General features: G+C 36.1%; 1 protein-coding gene across 6 annotated transcripts in view; it reads left to right on the top strand.

The window, feature by feature from the left end:
- RPS6KA6 (ribosomal protein S6 kinase A6) overlaps window positions 1–23,374 on the top strand; it is a 146,386-nt gene extending 123,012 nt beyond the window's left edge. For all 6 annotated transcript variants that reach the window (XM_036841133.1, XM_036841134.1, XM_036841132.1 and 3 more), the window contains 2 exons: window positions 20,419–20,559; window positions 21,827–23,374. In XM_036841133.1, the coding sequence (XP_036697028.1) occupies window positions 20,419–20,559; window positions 21,827–21,952 (267 nt within the window). In that variant the 3' untranslated portion in view covers window positions 21,953–23,374. The remainder of the gene's footprint in view (window positions 1–20,418; window positions 20,560–21,826) is intronic.
- Window positions 23,375–23,841: the final 467 nt, after the last annotated feature.

The following is a 23,841-nucleotide window of genomic DNA, read 5'->3' as shown; positions in this document are numbered from 1 at the left end:
CAGCATCTCATATACATACAAAATTAAAGAAATAAAACCCAATTTTTCACTTGTAATGAGAACTCTTAGAATTTACCCTAACAACTTTCATATAAAATATACAGCATTTTAATTATATTTATCATGTTGTATATTACGTCCTTAGTACTTACTTATCTTGTAACTAGAAGTTTGTACTTTTTAGCTACTTCATCCAATTCTATTTCCCCCACACCCTGCCTCTGGTAACCACAAATCTGATCTCTCTTTCTATGAATTTGCTTGTTTGTTTTTGAAATATAATTGACCTACAACACTGTGTAAGTTCCTGTTACACAACATAGTGATTCAGTATTTCTATACATTTCAAATTGGTCACCATGGTAAGTCTAGTTACAATATGTCACCAAAGATTGACTATATTTCCCACACTGTACATTTCATACCCATGACTCATTTATTGCACAACTAGAAGTTTGTACCTCTTAATCCCCCTTACCTATTTCTTTCTTCACTGTACTCCCCTCCTCTCTCACAAACACCTGCTTGTTCTTTGTATCTATAACACTGTTTATGTTTTGTTATGTGTATTCGTTTATTTTGTTTTTTTAGATTCCACATATAAGTGAGATCATGTGGTATTTGTCTTTCTCTGACTTATTTCACTTTGCATAGTACCTTCTAGATCCACTCATGTTCTTGCAAATGGCAAGATTTCATTTTTAGTGGTTTATTAAAATTCCAGTGAATGTGTGTGTATATATACACACATATATATACACATATATATGCATTTGTTATTGATGGACATGTAGGTTGCTTCCATATCTTGGCTACTGTAAAAATTGCCACAATGAACATTGGACTCCATATAACTTTTTGGATTAGTGTTTTTGTTTTCTTTGGGTAAATACCCAGATGAAGTTGCTGGATCATATGGCAGTTCTATTTTTAATTTGTTGAGGAACCTCAATACTGTTTTCCTTTGTGGCTGCACCAATTTACATTCCCACCAACAACAGTGCATGAGGGTTCCCTCTTCTCCACATTCTCTCCAACACTTCTTCACATTCTCGCCAACACTTGTTGTTTGTTGTCTTTTTGATAATAGCCATTCTGACAGATGTGAGGTGGTATCTCAGTGTGGTTTTGATTTTCATTTCCTTGATAATTAGCGATGTTGAGCATCTTTTCATTAGTCTGCTGGCCATCTGTAGGCCTTTGGAAAAATGTTGATTCAGGTCCCCTGTCCATTTCTTAATCAGGTTATTCGTTCTTTTGCTGTTGAGTGTATGAGTTATTTGTGTATTTTGGATGTTAACTCCTTATCAGTAATATTATTTACAAATATCTTCTTCCATTCAGTAGGCTGCCTTTTCGTTTTCTTGATAGTTTCCTTTGCTGTGCAAAAGTTTTTTAGTTTGATGTTGTCCCATTTCTTTATTTTTGGTTTTGTTTCCTTTTCCTGAGGACACATGTTCAAAAAATATTGCTAAGTCTGATGTCAAAGAGTGTACTGTTTATGTTTTCTTCTAGGAGTTTTATGGTTTCAGGTCTTAATTCTTTAATCCATTTTTAGTTTATTTTTGTATATGGTGTGAGAAAGTAGTCCAGTTTGATTCTTTTGCATGTAATTATTCAGTTTTCTCAACACCTTTTATTGAAGAAACTGTCTTTTTCCCACTGTATTGTTTTGCCTCCTTTGTTGGAGATTAATTGACCATATAAACATTAATTTGTTTCTGGGCCTTGTTCTTTTCCATTGATCTATGTGTCTGTTTTTGTGCCAGTACCATAATGTTTTGATTACTGTAGGTTTGTAGTATAATTTGACATCAGGGTGCATGATATCTACAGCTTTGTTATTTTTTCTCAAGATTGCTTTGGCAATTTGGGGTCTTTTCTGATTCCATACAAATTTTAAGATTATTTGCTCTAGTTCTCTGAGACATGTCATGGGTATTTTGATAAGGATTGCATTAAATATGTAGATTGCTTTGGGTAGTATGGACATTTTAACAATATTAATTCTTTCAACCCAAGAACAAAGGATATCTTTCATTTCTTTTTATTGTCTTCAGTTTCCTACATCAATGTTTTATACTTTTCAGAGGATAGTCTTTCACTTCCCAGGTTAAGTTTATTCCTAAGTATTTTATTCTTTTTAATGTGATTTTAAATGGGATTGTTTTCTTGCTTTCTCTTTCTGATAGGTTATTATTAGTGTATAGAAAAGCAATAGATTTCTGTATATTAATCTTGTATCTTGCAACTTTACTAAATTTATTTGTTCTAATAGCATTTTGGTGGAGATATATGAATTTTCTCTATACAGCATCATGTTATGTGCAAATAGTGACAGTTTTACCCCTTCCCTTGCAATTTGATGTATTTTATTTCTTTTTTTTAATTGAAGTATAGTTGATTTGCAATGTTGTGTTAGTTTCACATGAACAGCAAAGTGATTCAGTTGTACATATACATATACATGTATATATTCTTATTCAGATTATTTTCCCATATAGGTTATTACAAAATATTGACTATAGTTCCCTGTGCTATACAGTAGGTCCTTGTTATTTATCTATTTTATATATATTAGTGTGTATATGTTACTCCCAAACCTACAGTTTTTCCCTCCCCCACCACCGTTTCCCTTTGGTAACCATAAGTTTGTTTTCTACATCTGTAAATCTGTTTCTGTTTTGTAAATATGTTAATTTTGTATCACTTGTTTTTACATTCCACATATAAATGATATGATATTTGTCTTTCTCTATCTGGCTTACTTCACTTAGTACGATAATCTCTAGGTCCATCCATGTCGCTGCAATTGGCATTATTTCATTCTTCTTCATGCCTGAGTATTATTCCATTGTATATGTATAAAACATCTTTCTCATTTCATCTGTTGATGGACATTTAGTTTGTTTCCAAGTCTTGGCTACTGTAAATAGTGCTGCAATGAACATTGGGATGCATGTATCTTTTCGAATTATGGTTTTCTCCAGATATATGCCCAGGAGTAGGATTGCAGGATCGTATGGTAACACTATTTTTAATTTTTTTTTTAGGAACCCCCATACTGCTCTCCATAGTGGCTGCACCAATTTACATTTCTACCAACAATGTAGGAGGGTTTCCATTTCTCCACACCCTCTCCAGCATTTATTGTTTGTAGACTTTTTGATGATGGCCATCCTGACCAGTGTGATGTGATACCTCATTGTAGTTTTGATTGGTATTTCTCTAATAATTAGCGATGTTAAACATCTTTTCATGTGCCTGTTGGCCATCTGTATATCTTCTTTGGAGAAATGTCTATTTAGATTTTCTGCCTATTTATTGATTGGGTTGTTTGGTTTTTTGATATTGAGCTACCTGGGCTGTTTGTATATTTCAGAGATTAATCCCTTAATTAGTCCATAGGTTGTCTTTTCATTTTGTTTGTGGTTTCCTTTTCTGTACAAAAGGTTTTAAGTTTAATTAGGTCCCATTTGTTTTTGTTTTTGTTTTTCATTACTCTAGGAGACAGAGCCAAAAAGATATTGATGCAATTTATGTCAAAGAGTGTTCTGCCTATGTTTTCATCAAGGAGTTTTATGGTATCTGGTCTTACATTTAGGTCTTTTTTTTAAATTTATTTTTGAATGCGTTGGGTCTTCGTTGCCACGCGCGGGCTTTCTGTAGTTGTGGGAGCAGGGGGCTACTCTTCGTTGAGGTGCACGGGCTTCTCATTGAGTTGGCTTCTCTTGTGGTGGAGCACAGGCTCTAGGCTCGCGGGCTGTAGAGCGCAGGCTCAGTAGTTGTGGCGCACAGGCTTAGTTGCTGCACGGCATGTGGGACCTTCCAGTACCCGGGCTCGAACCCATGTTCGTGGATGGCAGGTGGATTCTTAACCACTGTGCCACCAGGGAAGGCCCACATTTAAGTCTTTAATCCATTTTGAGTTTATTTTTGTGTATAGTGTTAGAGAATGTTCTAATTTCATTCTTTTACATGTAGATATCCAGTTTTCCCAGCACCACTTACAAAAGAGACTGTCTTTTCTCCATTCTATACTCTTGCCTCCCTTGGTGTAGATTAATTGACCAAATATGTGTGTATTTATTTCTGGGCTTTCTATCTTATTCCATTGATATATATTTCTATTTTTTTACCAGTACCATACTGTTTTGATTACTGTGCTTTGTAGTATAGTCTGAAGACACAGAGTGTGATTCCTCCAGCTGCTTTCTTCTTTCTAAAGATTGTTTGGGCTATTCAGGTTCTTTTGTGTTTCCATACAAATTTTAAAATTTTTTGTTCTAGTTCTGTGAAAAATGCCATTGGTAATTAGATAGGGTTTTCACTGAATCTGTAGATTGCCTTGGGTAGCATATTCATTTTCACAATATTGATTCTTCCAATCCAAGAACATGGTATATCTCTCCATCTGTTTGTGTCATCTTCCATTTCTTTCATCATTTTCTTATAGTTTTCAGAGTACAGGTTTTTGCCTCCTTAGGTAGGTTCATTCCTATGTATTTTATTCTTTTTTTTTAACATCTTTATTGGAGTATAATTGCTTTACAGTAGTGTGTTAGTTTCTGCTTTATAACAAAGTGAATCAGTTATACATATATATATGTTCCCATATCTCTTCCCACTTGCGTCTCCCTCCCTCCCACCCTCCCTATCCCACCCGTCTAGGTGGTCACAAAGCACCAATCTGATCTCCCTGTGCTATGTGGCTGCTTCCCACTAGCTATCTATTTTACATTTGGTAGTGTATATATGTCCATGCCACTCTCTCACTTTGTCCCAGCTTACCCTTTCCCTTACCTGTGTCCTCAAGTCCATTCTCTAGTAGGTCTGCATCTTTATTCCCATCTTGCCTCTAGGTTCTTTGTGACCTTTTTTGTTTTTTATTCTTATTCCATATATATGTGTTAGCATACGGGTATTTCCTTTTCTCTTTCTGACTTACTTCACTCTGTATGACAGACTCTAGGTCCATCCACCTCACTACAAATAACTCAATTTCGTTTCTTTTTATGGCTGAGTAATATTCCATTGTATATATGTGCCACATCTTCTTTATCCATTCATCTGTTGATGGACACCTAGGTTGCTTCCGTGTCCTGGCTATTGTAAATAGAGCTGCAATGAACATTTTGGTACATGACACTTTTTGAATTACGGTTTTCTCAGGGTATATGCCCAGTAGTAGGATTGCTGGGTCGTATAGTAGTTCTATTTTTAGATTTTTAAGGAACCTCCATACTGTTCTCCATAGTGGCTGTATCAACTTACATTCCCACCAACAGTGCAAGAGGGTTCCCTTTTCTCCACACCCTCTCCAACATTTATTGTTTGTAGATATTTTGATGATGGCCATTCTGACTGGTATGAGGTGATACCTCACTGTGGTTTTGATTTGGATTCCTGTAATGATTAGTGATGTTGAGCATCCTTTCATGTGTTTGCTGGCAATCTGTATATCTTTGGAGAAATGTCTATTTAGGTCTTCTACCCATTTTTGGATTCGGTTGTTCATTTTTTGGATATTGAGCTGCATGAGCTGCTTGTATATATAGGAGATTAATACTGTGTCACTTGCTTCATTAGCAAATATTTATTTTTCCCATTCTGAAGCTTGTCTTTTCTTCTTGTTTATGGTTGCCTTTGCTGTGCAAAAGCTTTCAAGTTTCATTAGGTCCCATTTGTTTATTGTTGTTTTTATTTCCATTTCTCTAGGAGGTGGGTCAAAAAGGATCTTGCTGTGATTTATGTCATAGAGTGTTCTATGTTTTCCTCTAAGAGTTTGATAGTGTCTGGCCTTACATTTAGGTCTTTAATCCATTTTGAGTTTCTTTTCGTGTATGGTGTTAGGGAGTGTTCTAATTTCATACTTTTACATATACCTGTCCAGTTTTCCCAGCACCACTTATTGAAGAGGCTGTCTTTTCTCCACTGTATATGCTTGCCTCCTTTATCAAAGATAAGGTGACCATATGTGTGTGGGTTTATCTCTGGGCTTTCTATCCTGTTCCATTGATCTATATTTCTATTTTTGTTCCAGTACCATACTGTCTTGATTACTGTAGCTTTGTAGTATAGTCTGAAGTCAGGGAGCCTGATTCCTCCAGCTCCATTTTTCGTTCTCAAGATTGCTTTGTCTATTCGGGGTCTTTTGTGTTTCCATACAAATTGTGAAAATTTTTGTTCTTGTTCTGTGAAAAATGCCATTGGTAATTTGATAGGGTTTTCACTGAATCTGTAGATTGCCTTGGGTAGTATATTCATTTTCACAATATTGATTCTTCCAATCCAAGAACATGGTATATCTCTCCATCTGTTTGTGTCATCTTCCATTTCTTTCATCATTTTCTTACAGTTTTCAGAGTACAGGTTTTTGCCTCCTTAGGTAGGTTCATTCCTATGTATTTTATTCTATTTTTTTAACATCTTTATTGGAGTATAATTGCTTTACAATGGTATGTTAGTTTCTGCTTTATAACAAAGTGAATCAGTTATACATATACATATGTTCCCATTCTCTTCCCACTTGCGTCTCCCTCCCTCCCACCCTCCCTATCCCACCCGTCTAGGTGGTCACAAAGCACCAATCTGATCTCCCTGTGCTATGCGGCTGCTTCCCACTTGCTGTCTATTTTACGTTTGGTAGTGTATATATGTCCATGCCAATCTCTCACTTTGTCACAACTTACCCTTCCCCCTCCCCATATCCTCAAGTCCATTCTCTAGTAGGTCTGTGTCTTTATTCCTGTCTTGCCCCTAGGTTCTTTGTGACCTTTTTTTTTTTCTTAGATTCCATATATATGTGTTAGCATACAGTATTTGCTTTTCTCTTTCTGACTTACTTCACTCTGTATGACAGACTCTAGGTCCATCCACCTCACTACAAATAACTCAATTTTGTTTCTTTTTATGGCTGAGTAATATTCCATTTTTTATATGTGCCACATATTCTTTATCCATTCATCTGTTGATGGACACTTAGGGAATGTAAATTGATGCAGCCACTATGGAGAACAGTATGGAGGTTCCTTAAAAAACTAAAAATAGAACTACCATACAACCCAGCAATCCCACTACTGGGCATATACCCTGAGAAAACCATAATTCAAAAAGTGTCATGTACCAAAATGTTCATTGCAGCTCTATTTACAATAGCCAAACAGAGACAATTTTATTTCTTCCTTTCTGATTTGTTACCATTTCTTTCTTTTTCTTGCCTAATTGCTCTGACTAGGACTCCTGTACTATTCTGAATAAAAGTGGTGAAAGTGAGCACTATTGTCTTAATCTTGATCTTAGAGGAAGAGCTTTCAGATTTTCACCATTGAGCATGAGGTTAGCTCTAATCTTCTATTATATTGGCCAAGATTACCTTTAAAAACAGGCAATAAAAAGCTTTAAGATTTCCATTAGAATCCAGAAACATTTGGACATTCTTTGTCAACTCCAAAGAGCAGCTTATAAAATCAATATTTTGGTAATTATTTTCTATTGTGAAAACAGTTTTCATATTTTAAAATGTAATTTTAACATATGCTTTGTAGATAAGGCAGATTCCTACAAGAGCAGAAATTTTTAATAAAACAATAATTCACTAATAATTACAACTTTAATATGTTTTCATTGTATTTAATTTTTGATAGTTTGATTAATATGTGTCTTGGCATGTTTCTCCTTGGATTTATCCTGTATGAGACTATCTGTGCTTCCTGAACTTGATTAACTATTTCCTTTCCCATATTAGGGAAGTTTTCAACTATAATCTCTTCAAATATTTTCTCAGTCCCTTTCTTTTACTCTTCTTCTTCTGGGACCCCTATAATTCGAATGCTGGTGCATTTAATGTTGTCCCAGAGGTCTCTGAGACTGTCCTCAGTTCTTTTCATTCTTTTTTCTTTATTCTGCTCTGCAGTAGTTTTTTCCACTATTTTATATTCCAGGTCACTTATCCGTTCTGCCTCAGTTATCCTGCTATTGATCCCTTCTGGAGAATTTTTAATTTCATTTATTGTGTTGTTCATCATTGTTTGTTTGCTCTTTAGTTCTTCTAGGTCCTTGTTAAACGTTTCTTGTTTTTCCTCTTCTATTTCCTAGATTTTGGATCATCTTTACTATCATTTTTCTGAATTCTTTTTCAGGTAGACTGCCTATTTCCTCCTCATTTGTTAGGTCTGGTGGGTTTTTGCCTTGCTCCTTCATCTGCTGTGTGTTTCTCTGTCTTCTCATTTTGCTTAACTTACTGTGTTTGGGGTCTCCTTTACGCAGGCTGCAGGTTTGTACTTTCCGTTGTTTTTGGTGTCTGTCCCCAGTGGCTAAATTTAGTTCAGTGGGTTGTGTAGGCTTCCTGGTGGAGGGACTAGTGCCTGTGATCTGGTGGATGAGGCTGGATCTTGTCTTTCTGGTGGGCAGGTCCATGTCTGGTGATGTGTTTTAGGGTGTCTGTGACCTTATTATGATTTTAGGCAGCCTCTCTGCTAATGGATGGGGTTGCGTTCCTGTCTTGCTAGCTGTTTGGCATAGGGTGTCCAGCACTGTAGCTTGCTGGTCGTTGAGTGGAGCTGGGTCTTGGCGTTGAAATGGAGATCTCTGGGAGATTTTCACCGTTTGATATTACATGGAGCTGGGAGGTCTCTTGTGGACCAGTGTCACTTGGCTCTCCCACCTCAGTGGCACAGCCCTGATGCCTGGCTCTAGCACTAAGAGCCTTTCCTCCACACGGCTCAGAATAAAAGGGAGAAAAAATAAAGAAAGAAGAAGATTAAAATAAAATAAAGTAAAATAAAATAAAATTGTTATTTAAAAATACTTATTAAGAAAAAGCTTTTTTAAGTAATAAAAACAAAAACGGACAGACAGAACCTTAGTACAAATGTTAAAGCAAAGCTATACAGACAAAATCACATACAGAAGCATACACATACACACTCACAAAAAGAGAAAAAGGGAAAAATATATATATATCGTTGCCCCCAAAGTCTACCTCCTCAATTTGGGATGATTCGTTGTCTATTCAGGTATTCTACAGATGCAGGGTACATCAAGTTGATTGTGGAGATTTAATCCGCTGCTCCTGAGGCTGCTGGGAGAGATTTCCCTTTCTCTTCTTTGTTCGCACAGTTGCCGGGGCTCAGCTTTGGATTTGGACCCGCCTCTGCGTGTAGGTCGCCTGAGGGCATCTGTTCCCCCTCAGACAGGATGGGGTTAAAGGAGCAGCTGATTCGGCTGCTCTGGCTCACTCAGTCTGGGGGGAGGGAGGGGTACGGATACAGGGCGAGCCTGTGGCGGCAGCGGCCAGCGTGACGTTGCACCAGGCTGAGGTGCGCGGTGCGTTCTTCTGGGAAAGTTGTCCCTGGATCCCAGGACCCTGGCAGTGGCGGGCTGCACAGGCTCCCGGGAGGGGAGGTGTGGATATTGACCTGTGCTCGCACACAGGCTTCTTGGTGGCGGCAGCAGCAGCCTTAGCGTCTCATGCCCGTCTCTGGTGTCCGCGCTGATAGCCGCGACTCGCACCTGTCTCTGGAGCTCCTTTAAGTGGTCCTCTTAATCCCCTCTCCTCATGCACCAGGAAACAAAGAGGGAAGAAAAAGTCTCTTGCCTCTTTGGCAGCTCCAGACTTATTCCCGGACTCCCTCCCGGCTAGCCGTGGTGCACTAGCCCCCTTCAGGCTGTGTTCACGCAGCCAACCCCAGTCCTCTCCCTGGGATCTGACCTCTGAAGCCCGAGCCTCAGCTCCCAGCCCCCACCCGCCCTGGCGGGTGAGCAGACAAGCCTCTCAGGCTGGTGAGTGCAGGTCGGCTCCAATCCTCTGTGCGGGAGTCTCTCCGCTTTGCCCTCTGCACCCCTGTTGCTGCGCTCTCCTCCGTGGCCCCGAAGCTTCACCCCTCCACCACCCGCAGTCTCTGCCCACGAAGGGGCTTCTAGTGTGTGGATACCTTTCCTCCTTCACAGCTCCCTCCCACAGGTGCAGGTCCTGTCCCTATTCTTTTGTCTCTTTTTTTACTTTTTTCTTTTGCCCTACCCAGGTACATGGGGGAGTTTCTTGCCTTTTGCGAGGTCTGAGGTCTTCTGCCAGCGTTCAGTAGGTGTTCTATAGGAGCAGTTCCACTTTGTAGATGTATTTCTGATGTATCTGTGGGGAGCAAGGTGATCTCCGCGTCTTACTCTTCTGCCATCTTGAAGCTCCTGTTCTTTTTGATACAGTGGTAAATGGGAATGTTTCCTTAATTTCTCGTTCTGATCTTTTGTTGTTAGTGTATAGGAATGCAAGAGATTTCTGTGCATTAATTTTGTATCCTGAAACTTTACCAAATTCATTGATAAGCTCTAGTAGTTTTCTGGTAGTGTCTTTAGGATTTTCTATGTATAGTATCATGTCATCTGCAGACAGTGACAGTTATACTTCTTTTCCAATTTGAATTCCTTTTATTTCTTTTTCTTCTCTGATAGCCGTGGATGGGACTTCCAAAACTGTGTTGAATAAAAGTAGCAAGAATGCACATCCTTGTCTTGTTCCTGATCTTAGAGGAAATGCTTTCAGCTTTTCACTGTTGGGTATGATGTTAGCTGTGGGTTTTTCACATGTGGATTTTATTATGTTAAGGTAGGTTCCCTCTTTGCCTACCTTTTGGGGAGTTTTTATCATAAATGGATGTTGAATTTTGTCAAAAGCTTTTTCTGCATCTGTTGAGATGATCATATGGTTTTCATTCTTCAACTTGTCAGTGTGGTGTATCAAACTTATTGGTTTGCAGATATTGAAAAATCCTCATATCCCTGGGATGAATTCCATTTGATCATGTTGTATGATCCTTTTAATATATTGTTGGATTAGTTTGCTAGTATTTTGTTGAAAATTTTTGCATCTTTTGTTCATTGGTGGTATTGGCCTGTAATTTTCTTTTTTTGTGATATCTTTGTCTGGTTTTAGTATCAGGGTTATGGTGGCCTCACAGAATAAGTTTGGAAGTATTCCTTCCTATGCAATTTTTTGGACTAGGTTCAGAAGGATAGGTGCTAACTGTGCTCTCAATGTTTGGTAGAATTCGCCTGTATAGCCATCTAGTCCAGGACTTTTATTTGTTGGGAGTGGGTTTTTTTGTAATTTTATTCAAGTATAGTTGATTCACAATGTTGTGTTTAATTTCTGCTGTACAGCAAAGTGACTCAGTTATACATATATATATATATATATATATATATATATATATATATTCTTTTTCATATTCTCTTCCATTATGGTTTATCACAGGGTATTGAATATGGTTCCCTGTGCTATACAGTAGGACCGTGTTGTTTATCCATCCTATATATAATAGCTTGCATCTGCTAATCCTGAATTCCCAATCCTTCCCTCCCCCACCCTCCCCACCTTGGCAACCACAAGTCTCTTCTCTATATTTGTTAGTCAGTTTTTGTTTCATAGATATGTTCATTTGTACTGTATTTTAGATTCCACATAAAAGTGATATCATATGGTATTTGCCTTTCTCTTTATGACTTACTTCACTTAACATGATAATCTCCAGGTCCATCCATGTTGCTGCAAATGGCATTATTTCATTATTTTTTCATGGCTGAGTAATATTCCATTCTATGTATGTACCACAACTTCTTTATCCATTCATCTGTCGATGGACACTTAGTGATGGTTGCTTCCATGTCTTCGCTACTGTACATAGTGCTGCTATGAACATAGAGGTGAATGTATCTTTTCGAATTATGGCATTGGCTGGGTATATGCCCAGGAGTAGGATTGCTGGATCATATGGCACCTTTATTTTTAGTTTTTTGAGAACCTCTGTACTCTTTTCCATTATGGCTGCACCAATTTACATTCCCACCAACAGCATAAGAGGGTTCCCTTTTCTCCACACCCTCTCTAGCATTTATTATTTGTAGACTTTTTAATGATGGCCATTTTGCTTGGTTTGAGATGATACCTCATTGTAATGTTAATTTGCATTTCTCTTATAACTAGTGATGATGAGCATCTTTTCATGTGCCTTTTGGCCATCTGTATGTCTTCTTTGGAGAAACGTCTATTTAGGTGTTCTGCCCATTTTTCATTTGAGTTATTTGGGTTTTTTTGTTATTGAATTGTAGGAGCTATTTGTATATTTTGGAAATTAAACCCTTGTTGGTTACATCATTTGCAAATATTTTCTTCCAGTCCGTAGGTTGTCTTTTCGTTTTGTTTATGGTTTCCTTTACTGTGCAAAAGCTTATATGTTTGATTAGGTCCTATTTATTTTTGCTTTTATTTCTGTTGCCGTGGGAGACTGACCTAATAAAACATTAGTAGAATGTATGTCAGAGAATGTTTTGCCTGTGTTCTTGTTACTGAATCCATGCTCGCTCTGCTTGCCGCATGACTGGCCAATAAATTGGGAGATGATGTGTTGAGGTATGGAATATGACTTTATTCGGGAAGCTGGCAGACTGAGAAGATGGCAGATTAATGTCTCCAAAAAACCATCTTATCGGGGTCTGGATGCCAGTTTGTTTTATAGAATAGAGAGGGGGAGGAGGTGAGGAAGTAAAATAAAAAGGCTATGTCTTGTAACTACCTCCTGGAATGGCCAGCCTTGGGGAGGGGATGTGTTAATTTCTTCTTTCTTGCAGCTATTCACAGGTGGACAGGGTCAGGATGTTTCCCTGAACAAAGGCACTTTGGTTTAACTTTCACACAGAGGGGCAGGGTTACCCAAGGCAGGCCATTATGTATAGACAGTATCCTGTCAGTGAACAAAAGCAACAGGAAGCAAAGGTTAAAGTAAAGAAACAGATCCAACATGGAGTCAGGGTTGGCTCTTCCCTGTTACACTCTCTTCTTGGAGTTTTATAGTATCTTGTGTTATATTTAAGTCTTTAAGCCATTTTGAGTTTACTTTTGTGTGTGGTGTGACAGGGTGTGTTCTAGTTTCATTGATTTACATGTGACTGTCCAGCTTTCCCAGCATCACTTGCTGTAGAGGCTGTCTTTTCCCCATTGTATATTCTTGCCTCTTTTGTCAATGATTAATTGCACATAGGTGTGTGGGTTTATTTCTGGGCTCTCTACTCTGTTCCATTGATCTGTCTGTCTCCTTTTGTGCCAGTACCACGCTGTTTTGATTACTGTAGCTTCATAGTATTTTCTGAAGTCTGGGAGGGTTGATTATGCCTCCTGCTTTGTTCTTTTTCCTCAGGATTGCTTTGGCAATTCTGGGTCTTTTATGGTTCCATATAAATTTTAGGATTATTTGTTCTAGTTCTTTGAATAATGTCATAGGTATTTTGTTTAGAGCTTTAAATTACAGATTCAATTTCAGTACATGTAATTGGTCTATTCATATTTTCTATTTCTTCCTGATTAAGTCTTGAGAGATTGTACCTTTCTAAGAGTTTGTCCATTTCTTCTAGGTTGTCCATTTTATTGGCATATAGTTGCTTGTAGTAATCTCTCATGATCCTTTGTATTTCTGTGGTGTTCGTTGTAACTTCTCCTTTTTCATTTTTAATTTTCTTAATTTGGGCCCTTTCCCTTGTTTTCTTGATGAGTCCGGCTAAAGGTTTATCAATTTTGTTTATCTTTTCAAAGAACCAGCTTTTAGTTTCATTAATCTTTTCTATTGTTTTCTTAGTGTCTATTTAATTTATTTTTGCTCTTATCTTTATGTTTCCTTCTACTACCTTTGGGTTTTGTTTGTTCTTCTCTCTCCAATTCCTTTAGGTGTAAGGTTAGCTTCCTTATTTTAGATTTGTCTTGTTTCCTGAGGTAAGCTTGTATTGCTATAAACTTCTATCTTAGAACTGCTTTTGCTGCATCCCATATCTTTTGGATCTTCATGTTTTCATTTTCATTTGTCTCTAGGTATTTTTTTTTATTTCTTCTTTGATTTCTTCAGTGATCCATTGGTTGATTAGGAGCATATTGTTTAGCCTACATGTGCTTGTGTTTTTTTGCAGTTTCTTTCTTGTAGTTGATTTCTAATCTCATAGCATCATCGTTAGAAAAGATGCTAGATATGATTTCAATTTTCTTAAATTTACCAAGGCTTGCTTTGTTGCCTAGCATGTGATCTATCCTGGAGACTGTTCCGTGTGCACTTGAAAAGAATGTGTATTCTGCTCCTTTTGGATGGAACACTCTGTAGATATCAGTTAAGTCCACCTGGTCTAATGTGTCATTTAAGGACTGTGTTCCTTATTGATTTTATTTCTTTTCCTTGTCTGATTCCTTTGGTGAGGACCTCCAGTACTATGTTAAATATAAGTGGTGAGAGTGGACGTCTTTATCTTGTTCCTGATTTTACAGGAAAAGCTTTTAGACTTCATCATTGATTATGATGTTAGCTGTGGATTTGTCATATATGGCCTTTATTATGTTGAGGTATATTACCTCTAGACCAACTTTGTTTAGAGTTTTTATCATAAATTGATGTTTAATTTTGTCAAATGCATTTGCAGCATCTATTGAGATAATCATATGATTTTTCTTCTTCAATTTGTTAATGTGGTGTATCACATTGATTGATTTGCAGATACTGAAGCATCCTTTACATCTCTGTGATAAATCCCACTTTATCATTTTGTGTTTCTCTTAATAGGTTGTTCAATTTAGTTTGCTAATATTTTATTGAGGGTTTTTGTATCGATGTTCATCAGTGATATTAGCTTGTAATTTTCATTTTTTTGGTGGTATCTTTGGTTTTGTTATCAGGGTTATGCTTGCCTTATAAAATGAGTTCAAAAGTATTCTTTTTTTGTTTAATTTTCTAGGAATTCTTTGAGAAGGTTGGGTGTTAACTCTTATTTAAATGTTTTTAGAATTCATCAGTGAAGCCATTTGTCCTGGACTTTTGTTTGTTGGGAATTGCTTTTATTACTGATTCAGTTTTATTACTGGTAATTGGTCTGTTCACATTTTCTAGTTCTTCCTGGTTCAGTCTTGGAAGATTGTATGTTTCTAGGAATTTATCCATTTTTTTTCTAGATTGTACATTTTTTGGAGTATAACTGTAATAATCTCTTGTGATCCTTTTTATTTCTGTGCTATTAGTTATTTCTCCTCTTTCCCTTCTGATTTTATTGATTTGAGCCCTTTCTCTTTTTTTCTTGATGACTCTGGCTAGAGGTTTTTAATCTCTATTTCATTTGTTTCTGCTCTGATCTTTATTATTTCTTTCCTTCTACTAACTTTGAGTTTTGTTTTTTTCTTCTTTTTCTAGTTCCTTTAAGTGTAAGGTTAGATTGTTTGGCATTTTTCTTGCTTCCTGATATAGGCGTGGGTCACTATCCACTTCCCTCTAATAACTGCTTTTGCTGTGGCCCATAGATTGTAGATCATTGTGTTTTTGCTTTCATTTGTCTCTAAGTATTTTTTGATTTCCTCTTTGATTTCTACAGTGATCCATTGGTTGTTTAGTGCATGTTGTTTAGACTCCACATGTGTCGGGGGTTTTTTTTGAAGTTTTTTTTTGTTGTTCTTGTACTTGATTTCTAGTCTCATACCATTGTTGGAAAATATGCTTGATGTGATTTCAGCCTTCTTAAATTTATTGAGGCTTGTTTTGCAGCCCAGCATGTGAACTGTCTTTGGAGCATGTTCCATGTGCCCTTGAAAAAAATGTGTGTTTTGTTGTTTTTGGATCAAAAGTTCTGTATATTTGTATTATTTCCATCTAGTCTAACGTGTCATTTAAGACCAGTGTTTCCTTATTGATTTTCTGTCTGGATGATCTCTCCATTGATGTAAGTGTGATATTGATGTCGACTACTATTATTGTGTTACTGTCAATTTGTCCTTTAATGTCAGTATTTGCATTATGTATTTAGGTATTCCAACTTTGGTTTCATATATATTTACAATTGATATACATCTTGCTGGATTGACCCCTTCGTCATTATGTAATGTCCTTGTCTCTTGTTACAGTCTTTGTTTTAAAGTCTATTCATCTAATATAAGTATTGCTACCCCAGCTTTCTTTTCATTTCCATTTGGATGGAATACCTTTTTTATCCTGTTACATTCAGTTTTTGTGTGTGTTTACATCTGAAGTGAGTCTCTTATAGGTAGCATATAGATGGTCTTGTTTTTTTTTTTTAGTCATTCAGCCACTTTCTATGTCTTTTGATTGGAACATTTAATTTATTTGCATTTTAAATAATTATCAATAGGTATGTATCAATACTTATTGCCATTTTGTTAATTTTTTTCTGGTTGTTTTTGTCTTTTTTTATCTTTCTTCATCTTTTGCTCTCTTCCCTTGTGATTTGATGATTATCATTAGTATTATGTTTGGATTCCTTTCTCTCTCTCTCTCTCGTGTGTGTGTGTGTGTGTGTGTGTGTGTGTGTGTATGTGTGTCTGTTACAGGTTTTTGCTTTGTGGTTACCATGATGTTCGTATTTCACAATATATATGATTATTTTCAGTTGATGATCTCTTAAGTTTGAACTCATCTAAAAACCCTGCATTTTTATACCCCTCTTATGTTTAATGTTTTTAACATCATATTTTGCATGTTTTTTGTGTGTATTTCTTAACTACTTTATGTGTATATGTAGGTGATTTTACCACTCTTGTCTTTTAACCTTCCTAGTAGTTTTATACGTGGTTGATGTTTACTGTGCCTTTGCCTTTACCAGTGAGATTTTGCCTTTTGTAATTTTTATATTTCTAGTTTTGGTCTTGTCTTTGCTACTTAGAGAAGTCCCTTTAGCATTTCTTGGAGAGCCGTTGGTTTAGTGGTACCTAACTTTTTTAGTGCTTGCTTCTCTGTAAAACATTCTCTCTCCTTCAAATCTGAAGATAGCCTTGCTGGGTAGAGTAGTCTTGGTTGTATGTTTTGTCCTTTCATCACTTTGAATACATCACTTTGGCACTCCCTTCTGGCTTGCAGGTTCTGCTGAAAAGTCAACTGAAAGTCTTATGGGAATTCCTTTGTATGTAACTAGTTGCTTTTCTCTTGCCGCTTTTAAGATTTTCTATCTATAATTTTTGCCGTTTTAGTTATAGTGTGCCTTGGTGTGGATCTCTTTTCATTCAGCTTATTTTGGACTCAGTTGCTTCCTGGACCTGGATGTCCATTTCCTTTCCCAGGTAGGGGAAGTTTCCAGTTATTATTTCTTCAAATAAATTGTGTCCCTTTCTCTTTTCTCCTTTGGGACCCCTATAATGTGAATATTAGTACTCTTGGTATTTTTTCCAGAAATCTTTTAAAAGCTATCCTCATTTCTTAAATTCTTTTTTTTCCCGTTTTCTGTTCAGCTTGGGTGATTTACATTATTCTGTCTTTCAGTTCACTGATCTGTTTCTCTGTATCATGTCACGTACTCTTGATTCCTTCTTAGTGTTTTTTGTTTTTTTGTTTTTTAAATTTCAACTATTGTATTCTTCAGCTCTGTTTTGTGGTTCTTTATACTTTGTAACTCTTTGTTAGACTTCTCACTGTGTTCATCCATTATTCTCCCAAGTTCATTGAACATTTTTTATGATCATTACTTTGAAGTCTTTATTGGGTAGGTTGCTCTCTTCCACTTTGTTTAGTTCTTCTGAGATTTTGTCTTGTTCCTTTGTTTGGAACATATTCCTCTGTCTCCTCATTTTGTCCAGTTATCTGTGTTTATTTCTATTTATTAAGTAGGTCAGTCATGTTTCCTGATCTTGGAGAAGTGGCATTATGTAGGAGATATTCTATGGGGCCAATCAGCATACTCCACTCTGATCACCAGAGCTATGTGTCCTAGGGGTGCCCCATGTGTGTGCTGCGTGGGTCCTTCTGTTGTGGTGGGGCCACTACTCTGGGTGCGCTGGCAGGCAGGGCTGGCTCCAGCCCAGTTGGTTGCCAGGCCCTGTGTTGTGGTGGCTGCCAGCCCACTGTTGGGCAGGGCTGGGTCCTGGCATGACTGGCTGTTCAGCCCCAGTGGTCCCAGGGCTGGTGCTGGCTTGCTAGTGGGTGGGACCAGGGGCCTAGGTGACTGTCTGCAGGGTCTGGGGGGACCTAGGGCTGGTACCTCACCACTGGTGGGTGGGGTTGTCCCAGGGCAGCTTAATGTATGTGCCTATGGGGCTTTTATTTTTATCTTTGTTTCATCATATGTAACTTGTCTTTTTTCTTTTGTCAGTTACTTTTAAAGTTTTCTCTGTCTTGGGTTTTGAGCAATTTGGTTTGATGTCCCTTGGTGTAATTTTCTTTATTTCTTTTACTTGGGGTTCACTGACCTTCTTAGATATGTGGGTTCATAGTTTCCATAAAATCTGGAAATTTTAGAGGCATTATTTCTTCAAATATTGTTTTCTTCCCTCTTACTTTCTGGGACTCCAATTGCAGTTGTGTGCTTTGTCAGTTGAAGTTGTCCCATAGCTCATTGACGCTCTGCTGTTTTGTTTGTTTGTTTTGCACTTCTTTTTCTTTTTTATAGTGTCTATTGCCATGTCTTCACCAGTCTTTTTACCTGCCATCTTAAATTTGCCATTAATCCTATTTGGTTCTTTTTATTTTTTTTTGTCTCACATTTTAGTTTTCACCTCTGTTTTATTTGTTTCTTTTTATATCTTCTGTGTCTCTCTACTTAACTTTTGAACATATATTTCAGTTTTGGGTCAATTTTGATTGATTGAGTTTTTTTCTTTTCATTTTGCATTGTATTTTCCTTCTCTTTTGTATGCCTTGTAATTTTGGATAAGAAGCTTGACATAGTGAATTTTACCTTGGTGAGTGCTGGATGCTTTTGTATTCCCATTCTTGAGCTACTTTCTGAGTTAAGTTAGGGAAAACAATTGATACTTTTGTGCATTCCTTTTAAGATATTTTTAGGCAGGACCAGAGCAGTGTTTAATCTAGGGATACTCACTACTCAGACAGGTTTCTTTCAATTTCTCTACCAAATACTCCATGAATATAAGATTTTCCAGTCTGACTGGTGGGAACAAGCAATATTCTTCACCCTGCATGAACTCCCATTTCCCTCTAATCCTTTCATACGGTTCTTCCCATGACCTGTGTTATTTTTTTCACCACATATGGGTTTGTGGTGAAGACACTTGAAAGAGACACCCTACAGGGTTCTCTCTCTGCTCCTCTTACCTCTTCATTAATCTTTCTTGCTCTCTCTGCCCTGGTCTTCCCTGACTCTCAGTTCTGCCTTGTCACCACAGGGAATCTTCCAGGCTCTGCCTGAGTTTTCCTTACCTACCCAGCATCCTGAAAACTCTTTCAAGGTTCTAAGCTAGAGCAATCATAGGGCTTACTTGATTTGTTTCCCATCTTTTAAGGGTTACTTTCGTTCATTGCCTAATATCTGATCTCTTGAATACTGTTGCTTCCTATATTTTATGGGTATTTTTTTTTTTGGAGGGACTGGGTTTCAACCAGGTGAGTGAATCCAGTTCCTGGTTTTACATCTTGGCCAGAGGCACAGAAGTCCTTGGAACTTTAATCATTTTTATGATTATCATTTATGTCTGTTTTATTGATGTAATTCACTGTTATGTTCTTTTAAATATTATTTTTTCATTTATTTCTGCACATATGTTCTTTTTTCAAAAGATTTTTTTGATTGGTTGTTCTACTCCTCTACATAGTTTCAACCAATTACATTATTCTTCAAATTCTGACATTACAGTGTAGTCTTTGGTTTCTCACTGCTTCTGCTAGTGATAAAAAGTTCACAAATGCTTTTGTTTCTATATTAGAAGATGCTTGTTAAGGAGAGTTTAATTCTCCTTTCTATAAAAGATGCTTGGTAGAGATAGTTTATTTTAAATTGTTACATCATTTAATAGATTTAAAATTATGTTTTATTATGAGGTTATGTTACATTTATAAGTTTTTATTACAACATAGAGAAAATAAGCATATTCACATTTACTCCAATGAAAAATGTATGATATTCTGACCACTACAATGCTAGCAGTCAGCTGCTAACCTTGGACTTATGTTTTGCTTTCTTTAGTATTTTATACAGTAAACCACCAGTTACTGAGCATATTAACAACATGGGACCCTCCCTTCTATGATCTTGTATCTATATACAGATACCCTTATACCTTGGGGCCCAGATTACCAGCAAAGATCAATAGTTCCTTTCTCCTCCTGACCATTTAGCACATTCCACCATAGCTCCTGCTACTTTACATTTTTCTCCTCCCTCACTAACCACATTCCAGTTCCACAGAATTGGTATCCCCTGATTTTAGAATGGTAAATAGGGATATACTGTATTTTGAAAAATCTGTTTTAAGATTCTCTTTTGACAGTTAACTATGCAGTATATGGGTTTTGTTTTCCCTAATGATAGGTCAAATAAAACAGATTGCAAAGCTATTAATGCTTTCATACTTTGAGAAAATGTGAAATGATATATTTTACTAAAACCTTTAATGATATGTAGTTTCATGTATGTATATATATATTTTTCATTTTAATTTAGGATTTGCTTTCCCATATGCTGCATATGGACCCACAGCAGCGGTACACTACAGAACAAGTATTAAAACACTCGTGGATAACCCACAGAGATCAGTTGCCAAATGATCAGCCAAATAGGAATGATACATCACATGTTGTTAAGGTAAAACAAACATACTTTTAAGCACCTTCTAAATGCTTGATACCTAATAATGCCATTGCATGCCATCCACTGATGACACATATAATTACTTTAAAGTATCTTTATTTTTTAAAGGTATATTTATAGATTTTTTGTTTTGGTTTGCTTTTTTAAGTAACAAACTTCTTTACCTACTGCCTTACTGATGATAAATAAAAATTTCTTGATTGTTTCTGACTTGCTCTTAAGAGACACTGGGGCTAGGAGCAGACTAAATTCAAGTTTTGTATGGAAACAAAAGATGGCTAGTGGTTCCTAAATTAATAACCATTGGTTTCCATATTTATAGACATTGGACCTAGATTTTAAAGTTTAGTATTTTATCCATTTATCTGTTGATGGACACTAAGGTGTTTCCATATCTTGGCCATTGTGATATTGCTGGAATGAACATGGGAGTGCAGATAATCTCTGAGGGTAAAGAAATTGTGATGTGTGTGTGTATGGAATATATTATATATAATAGAATATTATTCAGCTTTTTAAAAGGAGATCTTGCCATTTGCAACAACATAGGTGAACCCATAAGACATTATTGCTAAGTGAAATAATGTAGACACAGAAAGAAAAATAGTACATGATCTCTCTTATATGTGGAATCTAAAAAAGTCAAATATGTAGAAACAGAGAGTAGAACAGTGGTTACCAGGGGCATGGAGGTGGTGGAAATGGGGAGATATTGGTTAAGGCATACAAAGTTACAGTTATGTAGGATGAATAAGTCTAGAGATCTAATGTGAAGCCTGATGACTATAGTTAATAATACTATATTGAGTACTGGAAATTTTCTAAGATTTCAGGTGCTCTCATCACACAAAAAATGATAACTGTGTGAAGAGAAAATATGTTGATTAGCTTGACTGTAGTAATCATTTTACTGTATATATATCAAAATAACATGTTATATGCCTTAAATATATAAAATTCCTATTAAAAATAAGATTAAAAAGATATTTAAAAGCAAATTCGATAAGTTTTGAAAGACTGATAAAAATAATATATTTTAGTGTTTTAAAAATTTGTAAGAAGCATAGTTATTGAAGTAAAAAATATACAAGTAATCAAGTGTTAATTAATCAAGGGAGCATCAATGCACAGATTAAGGATTCTCAATTATTTTCCTGGGGGGGAAAAGTTGTATTCTAGTTAAATTTCTCATGATATAATGTGGAAGTTTTCTTACTTTCAGAGATTGTTATTCATTTTGTGATATTTCTCATTATTTTAGGGAGCAGTGGTCGCCACATATTCTGCCCTGACTCACAAGACCTTTCAACCAGTCCTAGAGCCTGTTGCTGCTTCAAGCTTAGCTCAACGACGGAGCATGAAAAAGCGAACATCAACTGGCCTGTAAGATTTTTAGTGTTCCTCAGCCAAACTGGATGAATAAAAATTTAAATGTGTGGCTTTTTGTCTAATCTTATATCAAAGGCATTGTTTTCTACTACATTACTTGAATATTCTGTTTAAGCTTCCTTTTTTTAAGGGAGAGTGAGATAAAAAACATATACAGGTCCACAATATTCATACTGCATTGTTTTTCAGTAGTGTCCAAGTGTTTATTTAAGTATAAAATTGGTGTCTACAAGGTCCTACCAACTTCTCTGCACACTAACTTCTAAAGTTCCTTTCAAATAAAGTTACTTTAATAGTTTTTCTGGTTATGTAAAATAATGGTTTGGGGAATCATTACCAACAGTTAAGATGGAAGTATAATAGTATAATGCCAAGCAATGTCAGTATTTTTTAACATTAGATCCTGAAAGGATAGACTTCTTTTTTTTTTAAGAAAATCAAACAAAAAATGTATTGTAGAAGCTTATTGTGTGTAACCAAAGGACTCCATTCATTTGACTCTCTGTAGTTACTAAAATGTAAACATAGTAGTTTAGTGCCAGATGAAAAAATCATTTGTGCTAATATGTGAACTCCTAATATGGTTGATGCCAAATTTTACAGAAGAATTAAATCACAGATAATGTGTGCCGACAGACCTGTATATTATCCATAAGTGGCCTCATCTAGAAATAAAGGTTTTCATAAGGCTTCTGTAAATTTTACATCTAATGGAATTGTAATACAAGTGAAGAAATTTTTAGCCGAAGGCTTTATATTGGTGTTGTAATCTACTAAATAGGTCATAGTTAAGCCTTTGAAAATAAAGTACATGGTGTTGGCACTACCTTGGTGTTATGTAAGCTGACTTTCAAGTTAACCAATTGGATTTAATTATCATCTGTCCCTTTATAATGAACTACACTGTTGTTTTTTGGACTTCCATGTGCTTTGAATTACAGTGTAGCATATTAATCTATCTTTAATCCTGTGGTCATATAGTTGAAACTTTACTGTAGTGGACTTGTGAGCTTAGCACACATGATATAGTTATAATGCATTTCAGTAAACTTTAGATAATGCTACATAATAGTTGACTTCAAGAAGATAAACAGTCTTTTTAAATAGGAATTAATGTTAATGATCTGCATAAAATTTGAACACATTTTAAAATCATATTTATAATAAAAAGGTCTGGCCAAATTTGTCCTATTATTAAATTTTATGATTCAGAACCACTGCATAGTATGTATTGTTTTCTCTAAATGATGGAATTTGAAAGAATCTTTTTGTGTTGTTGAAGAAAATACCATTACTACTACTTTAAATACCATTACTACTGCTACTACTGCTGCTACTGCTACTGCTACTGACAGAAGGAACTCATGAATGTAAACTGGAGGATATTACACTTTTCTTTAGTGAATATAAGTGATCTACTTGTGCGTGCTTGGTATACTGTTTGCTGTGTATTTTATTTTGCTTAGTTCAGAGAGAGGTGATTACTGAGTGCTGAAGTATACAATTTAGTCTAGGAGACTTGTAACTTCAGTATTTAATAAAAGAAACTATACATAATTTTCTTTATAATGTAAGTGATGTATATTCCATTCACAAAGATCTGTTTCTTGTGTGTGATATATAAAACTATGTATCCTTATTTTGAGGTGTCTTTTTGCAATAATGGAAAGACATTAAGGAACATCTAGTGTTACATGGAAAACATTACTTAGAAACATACTGGGACCATATCTTGTAGATTTTTATGTCCCAGTTTGGCTTTTTCTTTCCTCATTTTGTTTTATTACTAGAAGTACTTGTGTGTGACAATTTGTGTTCTTATATTCTGGCTTATTTTCCTCTTGTCATTATCTTGTTTGTGATGTTATATCTTCTTATCAGAATTGA

Source organism: Balaenoptera musculus, chromosome X (assembly GCF_009873245.2).
Source record: "Balaenoptera musculus isolate JJ_BM4_2016_0621 chromosome X, mBalMus1.pri.v3, whole genome shotgun sequence".
Taxonomy (NCBI): domain Eukaryota; kingdom Metazoa; phylum Chordata; class Mammalia; order Artiodactyla; family Balaenopteridae; genus Balaenoptera; species Balaenoptera musculus.
This window is presented reverse-complemented; position numbering and strand designations above follow the sequence as displayed.